At 45.0% G+C, this 20,532-nt stretch overlaps 1 protein-coding gene across 1 annotated transcript in view; it reads left to right on the top strand.

The window, feature by feature from the left end:
- The window catches only part of Vwa3b (von Willebrand factor A domain containing 3B), a 178,888-nt gene that overhangs the window by 107,642 nt on the left and 50,714 nt on the right, over positions 1-20,532 (top strand). Inside the window, 5 exon segments of the mRNA XM_051152785.1 lie at positions 5,019-5,149; positions 7,477-7,619; positions 16,548-16,658; positions 18,037-18,124; positions 18,211-18,367. Of these exon segments, the coding sequence (XP_051008742.1) occupies positions 5,019-5,149; positions 7,477-7,619; positions 16,548-16,658; positions 18,037-18,124; positions 18,211-18,367 (630 nt within the window).

Genomic DNA, 20,532 nt, shown 5'->3' with positions numbered 1-20,532 from the left:
CACACATATAAAGGCTTTTAACTACTGTTGTGTAAACATGTGTTTGGGAAACTTTCAAAACAGTCCAGATGCCACATAGCTACCTCCTAACTTCTCAGGGAATGTAATTGTGTGACAAAGCGATTCACTCTGATGGTTGAAGTGGGGAGTCAAGTGTCCCCTGGCCCTCTGGTCCTAGCCTGAGGGCCTAAACTCAAGGAGAGCCTCTGTAGAAATGCCGGGTTGTTGCTTTTCCCCTTCTTGTATACCCAAGTAAAGACTTTAAACTGTATTGGGGATTATCAGGACAAATCAGAGACCAGCACAACACTTAGATGGAGGAGCCTACCTGAGTCTGAGAACTGAGCCAGGCGAAAGGATCAGAGGGAACTGTGCTCCGGGATCACCCAAGGCTGGAAATAGTGCTGACTGGGTCCATTTCCTGGGAATGAAACACCTTGCCCTTCTTTGGGTCCTTTGCAAGGGCATCCAGTGTTCTTTGGGTATTTTGTAGAAGACACAGAAGATCATACTTCCGTATAGCAATCTTTAGGACAAGGCTTGAAAGGACGCAACTATTTCCAAGTAATTTAACTGCATGGATCATAGAACAAATCCCCCAAATAATGAGAGGGAAACAAAAATAGCTATAACGTGATGCCCAATCAAATATTACCAGGCCTGCAGAACAGCAGGAAAAATGCCTACCTATAATGAAAAGAAAAAAAGCATTGTACCTGATGTTAGGGTGTTTGTGTGTGTGTGTGTGTGTGTGTGTGTGTGTGTGTAAGTGTGTGTGAGTGAGTGTATGTGCATATGTGTGGGAGCTTGAGTGTGTGTGAATCTGTATATTTGTGTGAGTGTAAGTATGAGAGTGAGTGTGTATATGTGTTTGAGTGTGTGAGTACATGTGTGTGAGTGTGTGTGAGTGTGTGTGTGAGTTTGTGTGTGTATGATGTGTGTGTGTAGCTGTGCTAATGAAGACAACATGGTTTAGGGGAGGGAAGAGCTACCGTGGAGCAATTGCAGGAATATACAGGCACAACACACCTGAGTGCTTTTAAACACAGGATTAAAAACAATTCAAAGGGGGGAAGATCTCCTTTTAAACAAATAATTGGAACAATAACCACCCACAAGCAAAATGATGTGCCTCCGCCTAAGTGCTGATCCTTCCCACACATATAGACCATGCACATCAAAGTACACAGATCATGGGCATGAATATAAAACTCAAACTTACAACAGTTCTAGAGAGAATCTTGGCCTTGTAGCTACTCAGAAGGCTGGACCAAGGGGATCAGAAGTTCCAGACTTGCCTGGGTTGTGTTTAGTCCAAGACCGGTGTACTGGCTTTTTTTTTAAATGCCAACTAGACACATTCTAGAGCCATCTGGAAGAAGAACCCATAATTGAGGGGTCGCCTCCATCAGATTGTCAGGTGAGTCTGTGAGCATCTTCCTGATGGATGGTTAGTGTGGGAGGACCCAGCTCAGCATGGGCAGTGCCACCCCTGGCCAAGTAGTCTCCGGAGCAAGCCAATAAGGAATGTCCCTCCATGGCCTCTTCTTCAGTTCCTACCTCCAGGTCCCTGCTTGAGTTCTTTCCGTGACTCCTCTCAATGGAGCACAGTGATGAAGATGAAATAAACAGAAAGTAAACTGGAATAGCCAGCCTGGGAGATTTCATGAGACCCTGTCCTAAAGGTAAAGAGGGGCTGAAATATACAGGTTGGTGGTAGAGCGCTTGCCTAGCATGTACTGTTCCTAGGAACCTAAAGACAAAAAACCCAAAAGTTCCCATTTAGGAAATCTGCAAAACACACACACCACACATGTTCTACCGAAGAGGCCCTACCGATGTGCTAAAGAGGCACAGGAAAGGAGGCAGGGTCCCACCAGCCTTAGAGGAACTCCAGGCACTGTCACTCTACTTCCTTCAGAACAGCAGAGAAAATTAAGTGCTGGAGGGTTGAGGTGAACCCGGGTCACTAACACACTGTTGGTTGGAGTATAAAATACAGTCAGGCTGCAAAACAATCTGGCAATTTCCATAAAAGCAAAATATTTAATTACTGTATGATCCGGTCCTTGGTCTAGCGGGCATGCATTTCGGAGAGTGAAAGCTTATATTCATATAAAGTATAAGTCACCCTGCATCTATCAAAGAAATTGAGTTCAGAGCTAAGTGGCTTCCTTGAAGGTGACTCCAGCCCCAGATGACCTCACTGCTGAATTGGACCAAATATTTAAGAAGAGAGTAATACCAATTCTCATGCGAGGATCTGGGTGTGACCCTCTGTAGTGGAAGAAAGGTGAGTTTTGCAGATAGATTTTTCCTAAGACTTTGTGAGGAGGGAGTGCCTCCCCACACTCCTACACGCCTGTGAGACAGCTGGTATTCTTCAGGTACAAATATACCAAAGCTGTAAACAAAATTTAACAAATAAAAGTCAATACATAGGACATCTGACACACGATAACTATTCTGGACTTGGTGCAGAAATGCGATGCTAGCTCAACATCTCAAGAACAACATGCAACTCACCATATTGACACACTTACTTTTGCTTTTACTGTTTTATTTTTGTTTGTTTTTTATTGTTTTATTTTATGTGTATGAACATTTTGCCTGCATGTATGTCCGTGGGCCACAGGCATGCCTGGTACCCATGTAGGACAGAAGAGGGTCCCCTGGAACTGGATCATAGATGTCTGTTCCTTTGGGAACGCAGCCAGTGCTCTTAACTGCTGAGCCATCTCTCCAGTCCAATATTGTTATTTTTATTTATTCTTTCAAATGTTCACACATATACGCATCCTCTATTTTTCTCTCTGAACTCACCCAAGGCCGACCAACCCATCTCCCTGATGACTTCATGTCCTTTTAAAAATTTAACATTAATGGCTTCCTGAGTCCAGTTAGTGCTGGCGCGTGTGACTGGGTATGGGGCCGTCTACCGGTCGTGGGCAGCTGTCAACTGCCAATAGTTCCTCAGCTTACTAAAGACGAAACAAAACCTCAGGCTGGAGAGATGGCTCAGTGATTAGGAGTACTTGGCTCCTCTTCCAGAGGACCCAGGTTCGGTTCTCAGCACTCCACGTGGCAACGCGACAACCACCAACTCCAGTTTCAAGGGACCACACACCCTCTTCTGGTGCCCCAGTTAGTGCTCAGAAACATAAGGAATGAAGGGCTCCAGCGGAGAAGGAAGCCCGTCGCTCTCTCTGCCCAGCAGCCGCAGCGCAGTGGGATAGCTGATGGAACACACAAAGGAGTTACTGGACCTAATCGTTTACTTTAGCCAGATTATAAGTCATAAGAGTAAATGCACCCAAGCCAACTTTGTTTCTCCCTGTCACTCTGGCATTATGGGGCAGAGGCAGTGGGCCCTGAGAGTTTGCTGGCCGTCAGCATAACTGAAAGCTGAAGTCTCTGGTTCACTGACAGCCTTGCGTTTGAGGCAGACGGTGGAAAGGGATAGGGGAAGCCACTTGATATCAATGTCCTACCCTGAGCTCTGTGTGCCTGCATCTGTGCATTCATACCCTCCCCCTCCCTCTCCCTCCTTCCCCACTCGCCCTCCCCCTCCCTCCCCCTTCCCTCCCTCCTACTCCACCCATCCTCCCCCTTCTCCCCCTCCTCTCACACACACCAGCAAACTGATCCTATGTAAAAGGCAAAGGGTTTATCATTACCAAAATAACTTTTCTAAAGAATGAAGTTAAAAGAACGAAGGGCCTCCCTATGTAGCCCAGGCTGGCCCCAAACTCTTGCCTCTCTTACCTCAGGGCTGAGGTTGAAGGCACATGCCACAATGCCTAGATGGGAAAAAAATGTTCTTAGATAGGATATAAAAGTTATAACCCATAGACAAATAAATTGGTCATTTGGAACAAATCAAAGTTCAAAGCTTCTTCTCGGAAAAGCCTACTACAATATTGAAAAGAAATCCTGTAAAGTAGGAGAGGAAATGTTTTCAAATTCGATGTCTACATGATGACTTATACTCAGAATATTTAAAAAAAAAATCTCAAAACCTAACAGTGAGGAAACTCAAACTATAGGCAAAACTTTTTAAGCAGACATTTTATTAGAAAGAATTTAGCTGCGACCAGGTTGGGGAGTTGAAGGGAGGAACACACTGAAGACGCAAAGCCAAGAGGTCCATGAGTTCAAGGCTGACCTGGGATCTGTACCAATACTCTGTTTTAGGGAAAAACAAGATCGTAGTAAAAGGAAACGTGTGTGATAAATAACACAAAAGGTTGCTCGTCGAGATTAGCAACAAGAAATCCACATTAAAATCCACAAGTAGATGCCATTGTGCATCGACAGAGACAGAGAGTCAACCCCTGTCTATGCATTGCATTTGTAGCAATGGGGAGGGCCTGGGACTCAAGCCTTACTGGCAGGGCTCTAGGCTGGACAGCCATTTTGGAGAACGGTTTTGTAGTTCCTCCCAAGCAGTGACAACACCCATGCACATGATCCTAGGCTCCTGTTTACCAAAACAATTAGAAGCATATGTCCACACAAATGACTCACACTTACCTGTAACAGCCCAAGCCTGGAAACAGCTCAGATGGCCTTAAGCAAGTGAATGAATAGAATTTTATATGTATTACTTAACAGTAAAATGAACGAATGGTGGATTCACACCATAATGTGAGTGAATTTCAAAACAGTTATGGGTGAAGGGAGCTCCGGAGGATTCAGGCATTTATTGTATGATTCCAATTGCAGAAAATGCAAACTAATACATAACGACAGCATACGTTGAGTGACTGCTTGGTAACCAGGGAGAGGGGTTGTAGGAAGGAGGCCAGATATACAAATGGGGAGGGTGTGGATATGTTTACTGCTTTGTCATCATGACGTCACAGGTGTGACTATACATTCCTTTTATCGTACGTGAATGATAAACCATAAAGCTGGTTGGTGAAAGAATCCGTGAGGTTCTCTCGGTTCTCCTCAGCCCGATGCAGTGAGACGTCTGTCCGGGGAGCTTGTGATCCATCCGTTTGTCATTTCAGCAGGACGAAGATCTGACCCTCTTACTTCAGGAGATGCAGCGGGGCTACAGCGACCTGGAGAAGATGCAGGGCCTCTACTCCGAGTCCTTAGCCTTGGACTGGTGGTACAACGGGGGAAAGGAGTGGGACAGCAAGTGAGCTGCCAAAGCGCCTGTCCCCCTGTCGCTGGGCCCTCTCCCTGACTCTCCCCCCGGCCCCCCCTACTTCCCCCTCTACCCCCCCACTCCCCCACCTGCACCCCCCCTACTCCCACACTCCCCCCACTCCCTCTGCTCCTCCCTCCTGCTCTCCTTCTGAAGAATCTCAGGGGATCTAGTGAGAGAGCATGTAATCTGGTCATATTAGGGTTATTGGTTTTTGTTTTTTTGTTTTTGTTTTTTCTGGAAAGAGCATATTCTAATAACAGTGGGCTTGAGGAGGGCTCCTATGCACTTTGTGTTCCCTGTGCAGTATAGAGAGCCCCACTTGGTAAGGCAGGGAGCGGCGCGGAGGTGGAGACTTGGCGGAGGGATCATGGCAAGCCTGAGGCTTGAGCTGCTTCCGTGTAACTTTGACAGGCATCTTAGCTTCCTCTCTCGCCTTTCCATGGCCTGTGGGCGACAGGTTGGGGAAGCAACTTCTTCTGACCCTCTCCAGCCTGAATCAAGCTTCTCATTTGTGGGTCCAGCAGCATCGCAGCTGATCCCAACTCTCGGGAAATGTGTCAGATCTTATGAAAGTGACTTAAAGTTGTTTGTGCAGACATTCGTGGCTATTCCGCCATGAAAATATCTAAACGGTAGATAGCAAGTGGAAAGACTGAAAAATACATATTAACCAGGATTTTTTTTTTTCATTCATCTAAGCAAGTCTTCCTGTTAACAAATTGAGCATTAACACAGGTACCAAATTAGGAAAAAGAGGTCCCATAGTGTGGGTTGTCTTAGAAGGAGACTTTGCAGTGTTTTCCTTTGGGAATTTGGGAAAACACAAATGTGCTTTCTTCTAAATTTTGCAAATAAACTGAAAACTAAATAAGTAAACATCTCTTGAGTATAAGCTAGCTTCTCTGTTCTTTCACCCAGCACCTTAGCTGTCTTCCCTGTTTAAACAAAGAAAATCTTAGCGGAATGGCCGGCTGTTTGTTACTTAGAACTTGGGTTTTATCTGTCATCTGTTGTTATCTGACCGAGTAGCAGGTTTGATGTTGTTTTGTTTTCTCTTTTGAGGTGCTGGAGTCAGAGACACTTGACTATTGCAGCCGGCACACTTTGGGCAAGTTAATCTCCAGGAGGCTGTTTTCCCATCTGTAAGGTGGCTGAGTGTAGGAATCCACAGTAGAACTCAGACTTAACAAAGAGCAGAAGGCAGTGCCTTGGGCTCCTGACACCACACGTCTCAGCTTCCTTTTTAGTTAATGCAAAGCAATTAACTAAAGCAAAATTATTTCTCCCACTTGGATATTAACAACAGATTACCAATTTGAAGTTTTCCATTACGTGTGTAAGAAAACATAGACATAAAAAATAAATGTAACAGCCTCCAAATCTTTTTCTTTTAAATGAGGCAAACCCACAGGGTGTGCGCTATGTGTATAGTCATACAAAGGATGGAACATGGGACGGGACCCCCACACAGGTGTCCTTTGCCTGCTGTTTTCAGAGCTCATAGACAGAAATGTCTGGGAAGGGCTTTGAGAATTTCTGGATCCTTCCTGGCCTTAGGGACTCTTCAGAATTGTTTGGTACCACCATCTTTGCAAGTGTGGGAAGTCTAAGCTTTTACAAGAGCCTGCTGGACGACACTTGGGTTAGAGAATCTGGTTTCCATAATGTTTGCGTCATGATGGCTCCAGGTGGTCAGTGTGTGATGAGGTTCCCTGGGCCATAGATGACAAAACTGAAGAAGCATACCGAGTGGATGGAGTGACGTCAGTGAGGTCACACGTTTTGGAAGGAACAGTGCTGTGACGGGTGCCACAGAGAGCCTGACTCAGGGGTGGACATGACCACTCTTCTTGGCCTCTACACCCAGGCATCTTAATGCTTGATTGGCTAGTAGGAAGACTGTATTTTGATGAACAGGAAAATTGGATTAATACGTGTATTTTCAGCCTTCCCTTTTTGCTGTCACTCTTAGTTGAAAGGGCTTCCTCCTGAGAGGCTAGCTTGCAGATGTTCACTCCTTTTAAGTCTGCAGTCTTGGGCTGAAGAGATGGCTCAGAGGTTAAGAGCACTGGCTGCTCTTCTAAAGGTCCTGAGTTCAATTCCCAGCAACTACATGGTGGCTCACAACCATCTATAATGAGATATAGTGCCCTCTTCTGGCTTGCAGGCACACATGCAGGCAGGACACTATGCATACTAAATAAAGTCTGCAGTCTTCAGTGTGAATGTATTAATATGCTTCTCTTCTTTCTTAATGGACATTTTCTTTTGCCCTCCTTTTTATTGGTCTACTTTTAAAAATATGAATCAAACAGACATCAAAAGGAAATCTCCTCGATGGTCTCAACTCCAGAGTGGTACGGAAGCTCTCAGCCTGATGATGCTGACTCAATGGCCTCTTCACCCCCGTGGAAGCTTTTGGATGAAAAGACACAGAGAAAGAAACCCCTCCATGCAGGTAGCTGTGCACAAGATGGTGTGACTCTTGCTGCCTTTCTTCCAGTGAGAAGGCCTAAAACCAACACCACATGGGATTTCTTTTAAAACCCTAATTTAAGCATTATGCTTGTTTATTTTGGTACCTTGCTCATTCTTGGCAGGCCCACCACCTCCGACTTACCTTCCACCTCTTGTGCACATTTTCTCAGTGAAAGTTTTATTAAAACAATTGGGATGGTATCAGTGGCACTACTCTGTAGTCTCCTCCTCCCCCTCCATGGTAACATCTTACAAAATAGTACGATGCAGAACCAGGGTACCAACACTGGTATAAACCAAAGGTTTTATTCAGATTGTCTCAGCTCTTCTGGGTTAGCTGTTGGGGTTTTTGTCATGTGTGTAGGTTCCTGTTGCTTCCACTACATTCACAGTGCAGGGCATGGGATGCGGGGCATGGGGTGCGGGGCATGGGGTGCGGGGCATGGGGTGCGGGGCATTCTGTGACCGCGAGGCTCCTGTAGGTCGCCCTTTTAGAGTCAGGCCATCCACCTCACATGCCTTCCCCTGGCCTATGTTCTCTTTCTAAAATGTTACATTTCAAAAATATTTTATGAATGGAGACACAGTGCATACCGTTTCAGAATTGGCTGTTTTCTCACTCAGCATACTTTTCTGTGACTCTATACAAGATTTTACATGTGTCAACAGCCCACTCCTTTTTATTGATAAGTGGTATTCTAGGTAATCTATGTACCACATATATTTTACACACACACACACACACACACACACACACACACACACACACACACGTTAACTACTTATCTATTGATTATTCCAAATTATTTCTAAGTTTAGGCTATTATAAATAAAGCAGATTTTGAGCATTCATGTACAAATTCAATGTAGTCATAAACTTTCATTTGTTTAGGATAAATAGCCAAGAGTGTGACTGTCAAGTCCCATGGTACTTTGATATTTTCACTGTGAAGAGAAGTACCAATTTTTCCAAAGTGACCATGCCATTTTGCCTGAGCTAGTGACCAGTCGATGGCTAATGTCTTACCACTGTTTTTACCATCTTCATCTCCCTGTTGGTTATGTGATAACTCACAGGGATTGTAATTTGAGTCTCCACAGTTGCCAATGGCATTGACCAACTTGTGTTTTGTTGTTAGTGTAGCGTCCGTGTTGTTTGCCAGTCGGCACCATCTCTAGTGAGACTTCTGTGCATGTGCCTGGTGAGTTTTCCAACGAATGCTGTGTGTCTCATCGGTGAGTTTTAGAGTGCCTCACATGTTCCGGACACGATGCCTCAGCGAGAATCAGTCATTTGAAACCTTTTCTCTCAGCTCGTGACTTGTCATTCCACCCATGTAGGTGTCCTTCGTCAAGCAGGGGACTTTAATGCGTCAGGTCTTCCTTTCCTCGATCTTTATTTTGGTGTCAAATGTAAACACTAGCTTTAAAGTCATGAAGGATTTTTTTCTAGAAGTTTTGTGGTTTTCTTTTCTGGGCTTTATTTTGTGTAAGGTTTGAGATTCAGATCAAATATCTTTCTTCCCACTCCTCTCTTTCTCCTTCGTTCCTTCCTTCGTTCCTTCCTTCCTTCGTTCCTTCCTTTCTTCCTTTGTTCCTTCCTTCGTTCCTTCCTTCGTTCCTTCCTTTGTTCCTTCCTTCGTTCGTTCGTTCCTTCCTTCCTTTGTTCCTTCCTTCGTTCGTTCCTTCCTTCCTTCGTTCGTTCCTTCCTTCCTTCCTTCATTCCTTCCTTCATTCCTTCCTTCCTTCGTTCCTTCGTTCCTTCCTTCGTTCGTTCCTTCCTTCCTTCGTTCCTTCCTTCGTTCCTTCCTTTGTTCCTTCCTTCCTTCCTTCCTTCGTTCCTTCCTTCGTTTCTTCCTTCCTTCGTTCCTTCCTTCCTTCCTTCCTTCCTTCGTTCCTTCGTTCCTTCCTTCCTTCTTTCGTTCCTTCCTTCGTTCCTTCCTTCCTTCCTTCCTTCCTTCGTTCCCTCCTTCGTTCCTTCCTTCGTTCCTTCCTTCATTCCTTCCTTCCTTCCTTCCTTCGTTCCTTCCTTCGTTCCTTCCTTCATTCCTTCCTTCCTTCCCTTTGGGGCTATAGTTATTGCTATAGTATGATTTTTTTTATTATTATTATATTTTTATTATTTAAAGCATATTTCCCCCGAGTCTTTCCAGATCTTCTCCCTCTCATATAACTTTAAGTTCTTTCTCAATAAACAAAAACCTAATTCAACAAGACTCCCCCCCCCCCACAAACCAAGCAAACAAAACAAAACCCCACCCAAAAGGAAAAACAAAACAAAACCCCACCAAACTGTAACCAAATAGAAGCGCACACACAAAAATTGTGGAGTCCAGTATATTTTGGCCAACAACTCAATTAGATGGAACCCAGTCCTGGCGCTGGAAGCTTCATTTGGTGACAAGAGATGGTCAGTTGGGACTCTGTCTTCCCCACTGTTTGGCAGTTCCACCTAGAAGTTTCTACTTTATTGGGTTTCCATATTACTCCTCAAATGCTCCTTAATTCTTTCACACACTCTCTCACACACACACACACACACGCATGCATGCAAGCACACACACACATAAACCAATACGTTGGGAATGGAGGGACAGTTGAGTGTTCAAGAGCACTTGTTCCTGCAGAGGACCTATGTTCGATTCCCAGCACCCACCTGGCAACTCACACGCATCAGCAAAGCACATTTATGTGCACTGAGTCTAGTTTCTGTCCATTGATCTCTTTCTCGTCCCTTTGCCAATGGCATATCATCTTGATTGTGGAATATCAACAGCTCACTCAGATCATGATTTCTCTGTTTTTATTCTAAAGACTATTTTAGTTATTCTAGGATTTGATGTTTTTGTGTGAGCCTTAGAATACAGTTGTCCATTTCTGTTATAAAATGCTGTGGGGTTTTACTAGTAATTTCATTGAAAGTATGATTCTGTTTGGCAGGTCACCCACCTCATAAGTTTGGAATTTTTCTGTACTCACTTGTGTCTTCTTGATGTCTAACAGTAGCATTTGTAATTTTTAGTATAGCCCATAAAAACCCAGTAGCAGGCTTTGGTTGAATCTGTAACTGGGTACTTTGCTGAAATTAGTAGTGTGAAAGGTTTTACTTTGGGTGAATTTTTTGTTTTGTTTTGTTTTGGTTTTTGTCATTTTGTGTATGGGCACATACATGGGACACTTACATTTCTTATTTCTGGCTTTATTTCTCCTTCTTGCCTCATTCCAGTGGCTAGAATCTATACTACTATTTGGAATAAAGATAACAGTGGCCATAACTTCCTTTTCCCCAATACTAGGGGTAAAGTGCTTACCCCAATTAAATATGATTTCAGTTGTGCAGATTTGCATATTTTTTTTTATCAAGCTTAGAATGTGCTTCACTTAGCTTTCTGGAGGGTTTTTATTTCTCATCATAAATGGGTACTGGATTTTGTTAGGTGTTTTTTCCTGTCAGTTGATATCTGCGTTTCTTATTTGGTCTGATGATGGAGTAGATTGAAATTTCCCCCAAATACTGAAGCACCCTTGTATAATTTTCTAGTTTGCTTTCTGTTGCTGTGATTAAACACTCTAACTGGAGGAAACTTAGGATCATTTCATTTTATATTCTATCACTAAGGGAATTCAGGATAGGAATTCTAGCAGGAACTTAAGGTAAATCCATGGAGGAACACTGTTGCTTTACCAGGCCATGGTTAACTAGTCTTCCCATATAGCCCATGCCCACCTACGTAAGGAATGGCACCACCCACAATGGGCTGGGCCCTCTTATACCAATTAACAATCAAGACAGACCCCCCCGCCCCAATGCCAATCTGATCTGAGCAATCCTTCAGTTGAGATTCCGTCTTCAGGTGACTCTAGGTTGTGTCAAGTGGTCAGTTAAAGCTAAATAAGACAACACCTTAAATATTTCCTAAATGGCCTCAGTGCACAGCGATTGTAATCCATCACTCCAGCTGCTTTTGAGGACTTCCGTGTCAAAGTTCATAAAAGTTAACGGACTGCAACTTCTTTCCTCTTAAGCACTGCTTTCAGGTTAAGCTAGCATCATCCTCATCAAATGGGTTGGGTTTTTCTCCTCTTCTATTCCTGGAAGAAAGCGATGCAATTTCTATGTGTTGGGTAAAACTGTCATGGAGCCAATTGGAGCCAACGCCTCTGACAGGAGAGTCCCCATTCTCTCACGGTTTGATTTCTCTCATGGATTTAAGATCTCTCATCTTGTCTGGTTTTTTGGAAATTTGTGAGAGGTTTTTGAGATTTTGGCCATTTTCTTTCTATATTCTCACATATGAGACAGAGTTGATCTAGAAGGAACTAGAGTTCCTTCACTGACTTTCAGATGTGCAAGATCTACAGTCAAGTCCCCCGTGTCTTGTCTTGACATCGCGATTTGTGTCTATATTCTTCTTTTGTTTTTATCTAGCCTTGTCAGGTGATTTATCGGTTTCATTTTCTCTTTGTTCATGTCCCCTAAGAGAATTATATCTATTCATCAAAGTGTTTTTATAGGTAGTCTCTTTGAAATTCTCATCAAGTAATCTTAATTTTTGATTTTCTTCATTTTTCTTTTTCTTTAATCTTCTCTCATACAATACATCCTGACTGCAACTTCCCCTCCCTCTCCTCTTCCCAGTCCCTACCACCACCACCCTTCCCCCAGATCCACCTTTGTTTCCCTTTAGACCAGAGCAGGCCTCCAAGGGATACCAGCCAAACCCAACATAACAAGATGCAATAATACTAGGCATAAACCCTCATATCAAGGCTGGACAAGGAAACCCTGTAGGAGGAAAAGGGTCCCATGAGCAGGTAAAAGCATCAGACACACCTCCCACTACGACTGTTCGGAGTTCAACAAAAATCCCAAGCTAAAACAGACAAACAACAACAACAACAAGCATAGCACATATGCAGAGGGCCTGCTACAGACCCATGCAGACTCCGTGGTTGACACCTTTCTCTCTGTGAGCCCCTATGTGCCCTGCTTAGTTGATTCTGTGAGTCATGTTCTGGTGTCCTTACTCCCTCCGGCTCCTACAATCCCTCCTCCCCTTCTTCCGCTGGGTTCCCCAACTCCAACTGTGGCTGTGGGTCTCTGATCTGCTCCCATCAGCTTTTGGAGGAAGAAGCCTCTCTGATGATACTTGGTCACTGACCTATGAGTATAGCAGAATATCATTAGAAATCATTTCTTTGACTTTTTCTGTCAGTCAGTCATGTTTGGTTCTACCCTAGATCTCCGAGCCAGTCAGCTTGCAGTTCCTGGCCATCCAGGCAGTGTCAGGCATGGTCTCCCTCTTGTGGGATGGGCCTCAAATTAGACCAGCCATTGGTTGGCTACTCCCACAAGTTCTGAGCCACCACTACCCCAGTGCATCTTGCAGGCAGGACAGGTTGTGGGTCAAAGATTTTGTGGCTGGTTTGGTGTTCCAGTCCCACCACTGGGAGCCTTGCCTGGTTACAGATGGCTGGTTCAGGCTCCATATCCTCCATTATTAGAAGTCACCCTGGAGATGACACTAGAGTCACCTTCATAGGTTCCAGGAAGTTTCCACTACACTAGGTTTCCACACTGTCCACTAAATGCCCCCTATTCCAGCTGTCTCTCCCCATACTCTCGCCCTCTGTCTCCCCACCACCTAATTCTTCCTGTTTTCTCCTCACCTATGCCCAATCCACTCACAAAATCTATTCTGTTTCCCTGCTAGACCTCTCCTCTAATTTCTCTGGGTCTGTGGATTTTACTATAATTATCTTTTCCTTAACATCTGCTATCCACTTATAAGTGAGTACATATCATGTTTGTTTTTCTAGGTCTAGGTTGCCTCACTCAGGATTATTTTTTCTAGTTACATCTATTTGCCTGTAAATTTTATGATGTCATCATTTTTAATAGCTGAGTAATACTCCATTGCATAGATGTACTACATTTTCTTTTTTCTTTTTCCTTTCTTTTAAACTGCATTTTCTTTATCCATTCTTTGGTTGAGGGACATCTAGGCTGTTTTCAGATTCTGAATAAAGCCACTATGAAAATACCTGAGCAAGTGTCCTTATGGTATAACTGAGTCTTGAGGTAGATTGAATCCCAGTTTTCTGAGGAGTTGCCATACTGTTTTCCATAGTGGCTGCACAAGTTTGTACTTCGACCAGCAGTGGAGGATTGATGACATTTTTTGTCTTTTGTTGTTTAAGTTGTGTTTTTCTTCTTGACAGAAAAGTGAATTTTTGAAAATATTTATTTTTAACTGTGTGTATGCATATATGTATGTTGTGTGTATATATGTGGCCTACGATGTGTGTTTAGGGTGTGTGTTTGTGTTTGTATGTGGCTGTGTGTGTGTGTGTGTGTGTGTGTGTGTGTGTGTGTGTGTTAGGTGTACTTTCATGAGTGCAGGGAACCACAGAGGTCAGCAGAAGGTGTCAGATCCTGTGGAGCTGGAGTTACAAGCTCTTGTGAGGCATCTGACATGGGTGCTGGGAACTGAACTTCTGCTCTACAGGAGCATCATGGGCTTTGTAAACTTCTGAGCCACCTCTGCAGCTCCAAGTGATGGTTTTAAGTAGCACCCTGAGTATTCTGCTATACTGGAGACACTGGATCTATTGAAATCTTTTTATTTTGGCAAGTTGCCACTGTGTTTATTAGATATGTTGCCGTTGGCCTGCTTTTGTGGGCTGTGGTTTCAGTGATAGAGTAATGTTTGCCACGTTTGTGATGGGTTTTTGTGTGTCTACTGGTACTGCCTGAGGTGGCAGCAGCAAGCTCCTCAGACCAGAATGCTAGGTGCCTCTTAGGAACAGAGTGACTTCTCCCACTGCTGTCCTTTGGGGTCTAGGCAAGAAAAGGCAGGCATATCCCTTGATCCTCCTGTGTGTCTGCCTACTTGATCTTGGGGACACTGTCCAGAGGAGAAACAGGTTAGGCTCATGGGAACAAAACAGGCTTTTTCCCATCCTTGGCTACATCCTCATGCTGTCTCCGCCAAGCCTGACTTTTGCTAGAACTGTGTCTTAATGGCCTTGTCTCTTCCATCACACCACTTAGATTCTGGATCCTGGATATTGATAGGCAGCCTTGTACTAAATTTAATTTTGCATTAGTGTTTAATGTAGAAGGATAATGAAACGTAGTGGGTGAGTGGACAGTTTGGGGAGCAGTTACACCATGGCCAACTATGCATTTTCACTTAGCTCTCTTATGTTGTTCATTGATCTTTTCTCCTCAGGCATCCTTCCCAAGGAAATGTGTCATCTTTCTTGGCTCCTGGCTTAAGAAGCAGCCAAGGCAGGCTCCACCCTCTAGTCTATTAGAAAAGCAATGGGTGTCACATAACAAGCTCCCTCCTCCAGTCACGGGACCCACTGGGGCTATTCTGTTATTCTGTGGAAGGAAAGAAAGAAAGAAAGAAAGAAAGAAAGAAAGAAAGAAAGAAAGAAAGAAAGAAAGGGAGAGGGGATGAGTTTGAAGAGTTGTCTCTGGCAATCACGCCTACTATCTAGGGTCCTGCAAGGAAGAGCGAGTCTGTTGTTGAGACCAGAGCGTGACCATTCCCCAGTGCCTCCTTTGACACTGTGGTACTTGAGCCTCTTGACTTGTAAAGAACCCAGGACACGTCGACCACCAGTATGTATGTGTTATCGAATGTGGGAAGTGATCAAAATGTCTTGTCATAGACTCATTCTTTAATGCATATGAGTAAATGTCCTCTTTCAGTTGCAAGGACCAACAAAGGGTATGAGATAATGTAATGTAAGCTGCCTGGCAGCAACTGTGGTAGGCAGAACATGCAAAGTGACCTAACAGAGATGGCCTGCACTCACTACACAACTCTTCTAATTATGTTGTGTTAACCCAGTGGTCCCCAGCCTTTCTAGCACTGTGACCCTTTAATACAGTTCTTTATGTTGTCCTGACCCCAACCATAAAATTATTTTGTTGCTTACTTCACGTCTGCAATGTTGCTACTGCCATGAATTGTAATATCAATGGCTGATACTCAGGGTATCACATGTGACCCCTGTCGGGGTCAGGACCCACGGGTCAAGAACCACTGTGTTAACCTGAACACAGAGTTATCCAGTTGGGTTTAGTGTGGCCACACAAAATCCCTTAAAAACTGCAGTTTCCTCCAGCTGGTGGCAGAAGAGAAAGGCAGGGAGACCTGAGCCACCACGGCTGACCTGGAGATGGGGACACACGTGGTAGGCTCCGTGTGTAGCATCTCAAGGAGCTGAGAGAGGCCCTTGACCAATAAGAAAGCACAGTCCTCTGCTCTACAACTGCAGAAAGCTGCGCCCCCTTCCCCTTCCTCCTCCCCTCCCTCCTCCTCCTCCACCAACCTGAATGAGCTTGGAAGCAAATTTCTCTTCAGCAGGGGCCCAGCTTGAGTTTAACTGAAGAATGCAATTCATTATAGCAGGCCATCATCTGAGAAATGGAGGATATAGCTAATGTTATATTATTTTTTAAAATGTGCGTCTGAGTTCATGCCTCTGTGTGTGTGTGTGTGTGTGTGTGTGTGTGTGTGCGCGCGCGCGCGTGCATTCTGCATGTACTTATGGAGGAAATAGAGTGGTTTTCCTTGGTTTTGTGAGACAGGGTCTTTCATTGGCTTGGATCTCTGCCACTTGACTAGAATCAGTGAGCCCTAGGGAACTGTCCCACCCCCAGTGATAGGACTACAAGTGTGCTCTACCACCCCTGGCTATTTTCCCCCCAAGTGGTTTCGGAGGCTCAAACCCAGGTCTTCATAATTGCATAGCAAGCACCTTCCCGACTCTGCCATTAGTCTGTAGCCTAAAGTTACATTAATTTAACAAAGTAGTTCCAACTGATTGAATGCCTCTTTCTGTCCCCAATCCCTATTCCCACCCCCCCCCCCCCCCCCCGTATCCATAGAATCGACCAAAACAAGCCTGCTCAGAAGCCACCTGTCCGCCTTCAGGACCTGCAGTACCAGGAAGCAGAGCTCCAACCCCAGTGGCTGTTTTCCTGCTCTGAGTGACAGAGGCAAGCGCGAGAGGATCCCACCCCAGGGGACTGTAGCCACCTCCTTTTTTGCCACTGTTCTATGCCCGAAAGACTTGGGTGGGATGCATTCAGGGAAGAAAAAAAAATGTTGCTTAAAGTGTTGCAGATCCCTTCCTCAGCGGCTCCCTTGTAAATCCGGCAAGCCTACTCTGGGGCACTGGGTTTTCTTAGGGCTAGATTTGTGCTACTTGTGTCTGAGTGTTCGACAGGCACACTCAATGGCTCACTCGGCCATGGTGTCAGTAGTAGTGCTTGCTACAGCTCTGTGCTCTGAGGCAAAAACTGTCCTAGCTTGTAATAGGTTAATTTTTAATCCTTTCATGGATGGCTGACGTCACCAGTCAGCCTCTTTCTGGCTCCAGCTGTCAGACTTTTAAGGCTAAGTGTGAGGGAGGTGCAGCTTGTCCACTCTATGACTAATCATGAGATGATTCTCCCTAAAATAGTAAAGCGAATAAGTTGAGTCGTATAGTGTCTCCCTAGGTTTCAAATAGTTCATTGCTAAGCCCCGAGCACAGTGCACAGGTCCTCTGTGAAGCAGACAGCATCTGTGTTACCTCGTCACACGTGGGCCAGACTCTGTCCTCCTCAGCACCACAGTGTGGGAAATCTTTCCAACTTGCTTGTGTGTCCTCAGCCAGCTGCATGCATGTTAGCTTGCAGGATCTTAATCAGCTACATGCCTTCTGCTAGTGTTCACACTCTCAGTCAGCTACATCAGCCCACTCTTTGTGGGACTTAGCACCTGCCTTAGGAACCTGGCATGGTTTCCTAAGCACTTAAGCCACACACACCTGACTGCTTCCCTTCCAGCTGCTGCTAATTCAACGAAGGGGTATTCCTTTCCATTTAGAAATTCAAGTTTATATAAGGATATACATTTCAATTTTCAAGTACTGATTTCAAATTTTGAACTTAATTTGAACAACACGAACAACATTTCAACAGAATCTAGCAGAATGGTTTCCCATTCTAAGCTGAGGAACCATGAAACAGTGTATGAACTGAAAATGTTGGCCAAGTGGCTCCACTAATAGTTGAAGGGGGAGCCTAATGCCAAGCCACTGCTTGTAAATCGTAGTCTTGTTAAATGTTTTAAATATGGGTTTTGGAGAAGGGGACTATGAGTGCATTCTTGGACGGGAGAGAGCCCTCCTGCATGGTGGGTAGGGCCTGGCTGCATCACCTGTGCCTGCCACTCCAGTCAAAGCTGCTAATGTGTTTTGCCTGAGAGAAAACGTACTCTGATAGGTTAAGCTACGGCCTCTGAAGTGTGAGCCAGCGTTAGCCCTCGACCGGAGCAGGTGTGATCAGTCAGTGCAGCCCCTATATCCACAGCTGCCCTTTCATCCCACAGAAATGAACATCCTGCTGATTAACAAGTACCTAGCTGACAAGATGTCAGAAAGGCTCACTGGGAGCAGAAGCCAAGCCAGCGACCACAGGTGAGTACTGTAATCTAATCATTTCTGCTTTCGTTTGTGAACGACCAAGCTGTGAGTTTTAAATGCTACAACCTTTGTGTTCTCAGCTCTTTGGACAAATCCTCCGAGAAGTGGCTGCAAAGCCACAGCTTGGTGGCCAAGAAACTCACCATCATGGACGCCTTGGCTGGAACCACAGTGCCGCACAGCTCCACCTATGTTCCCATCCTGAACAAGCATGTTGTCTCCAAGGTCTTTGATGAGGTAATGCGATTTTCTGGGTCCTCGTGGTTGAGGAGTTTTTGGGTTGTTTTCTGCTTAAATTAAAAAAAAAAAAAAGTAGCCTGCATTGATGTCTTGGGCAGTTGTAACCGAGATGTATTGACAGAAATGATGTGGGAATGGGAGAGGGGAACTGTGGGGATTCTGAAGACTTCTCCTTCAAGGGCAGGGAGGCTCTGCCACAGAGGTGGGGCCTTTTCTTTTTCCCAAGTTGAATGACATGTTTCTCCGTTATAAAAGCCACCACAGGCAAGAAGGGAGGTGGGGCTGGGGAGGATGAACTTGAAGTAGTCAATGTTCCCAGAGAAGAAAAGGATCCCTCAGTAAGAGAGTGTGGTCAGGTATATGTGGCCAAGGCCATGTGATCTTCATCCACGGCCTCAACCAATCTTGCATCAAAAGTTGCACCCATACAAGCACGGTCGTTTCCTCATGGCTACCTAAACCGACGCTGTATGACAGATATTATGGAGCATTTGCACTGTAGTGGGAGTCAGGAATAATTGGTAATTTAAGGTACATGCAGGGCCTGAGGGGTTATGTGCAGAAAACCCCTCCATTTTGCATGAGGGTCTCAAGCATCTGGGAACTTTGGGGTTGTTAGTGGTGGTAGTACATTATACAGCTGGTACCCCCACAGTGAGGAGCGACTCTAAGGAGAAGTAGCCACAGAGTTTGGGGAGCAGGGGGAGGGGGAAAAGGGGTGGGGGAGTAGGGGGTGGGGAAGACTCCTTGTCTTTAGGGAGAACAGTTTCTGAGGCAGCCAAATTGTGGTGGGATGTGAAACCCAGGAGTGCTGTGAAGATGGGCTCATGGTTGCCTGCAGAACGCAGAACCTGGATGGTTAAGTAGCGGCTCTGGGGCTCCCAGCACTAACCTGAGTGACACCCCTAGGGGACCATGCTCATCCTCAAGTGTTTACAGAGGAGATGCTTGATGTTTGCTTTGGGGGGTCTTTGGGTGGGTCAGCCGTGGGAGGGGGTAGGAAGGGATAGGAGGGACCCGAGAAATTCTTAAGTTTGGGAAAGACCAGCACGGAGGACAAGACTCGCCATGCAATTCTTTCAGCTTTTTATATATTTGAAATTTCCCATGAGAACATTTGGAAAATAAAAATTAAAGGCAAGGAAAATCTTTAGAAAAATGAGTGAAAGGGGCTCTACCCAATTTTCTGTGAGCTCGATGGGGTTGGCATACTTACAGCAGCAGATAAACCAACGGCATTCGCTTCTGTTAGTCGTTTGTCACATTTAGAACTGTAACCAGTGGAGGCCAGTGTCCCCCTGTCTGTCAGCAGGACTGTCCACCGTGGAGGTTATGGGTGGCACTGGTTACCTTGCTCTCCTACTTTGCCTCAAGGCTCCAGAGGCAAATTAAGGAGAGTGAACCCTGACTTATCTCTTCCAGGAAGTTTGTGGTGACATTTTCTTCATGTTCTGTGTATTTTCTTAGTAGACTTGGGATTTGTTTGGAAGAAAAACCCACTTGATGGCTTCTCCTTGGAAGTAGAGTTTTCTCGGGCTCATATCACCCCTCTTTGTAACTATCCCAGAAGCTTGCAATACGTTGGAAGGGAAGTTTCTCAAAGGCAAATGTGACAGGCTAGGGAAATACAAGCATATGCTCAAAAACAGAAACCATGAAGAGAATATTTATCCCCTAACTACATCAAAACGGATCACTGCAAAAGAGGGAGTCAGAGGCGGTGGATGACTACACGGAAACCGGGTTTTCTGGACAGAGCAGGGCTGTTGCACATATGAACTAACAGTGCTTGTGACAGCATGTATAAGACCTATGCAAGCTCAAGTCAGGCCACACTGGCATGGGCGGGGGAGGGGCACAGAGTCCCACCACCATTAAAAGCTTCGGAGAGCCAGTGTTAGCTTTCTTTCACGGTAGGTAGAACATGCTCCAGTGAGTGGTCCCACATCCAAGAGTATATGAGCAACATAGTTAGAGTCAGTGGGTTTACGAAAGAGTTAGGGTACAAAGATGGGCAGGTAGGAAAAAGGAGGGCTAATCTGGGAGGAATTAGAGGACGGGTGTGCATATTATCAAAATAAATTCTACAATATCCCCAAATAAAGATGGTGTTCTGCATCAAAGCATCTGAAGTAAAAGCAGTTATAAGAAAATGTTTGTAG

The sequence above is a fragment of the Acomys russatus genome, chromosome 11 (genome assembly GCF_903995435.1).
Source record: "Acomys russatus chromosome 11, mAcoRus1.1, whole genome shotgun sequence".
Lineage (NCBI taxonomy): Eukaryota > Metazoa > Chordata > Mammalia > Rodentia > Muridae > Acomys > Acomys russatus.
Note: the sequence above shows the minus strand (reverse complement) of the source record. Positions and strands in the feature narration are given on the sequence as shown.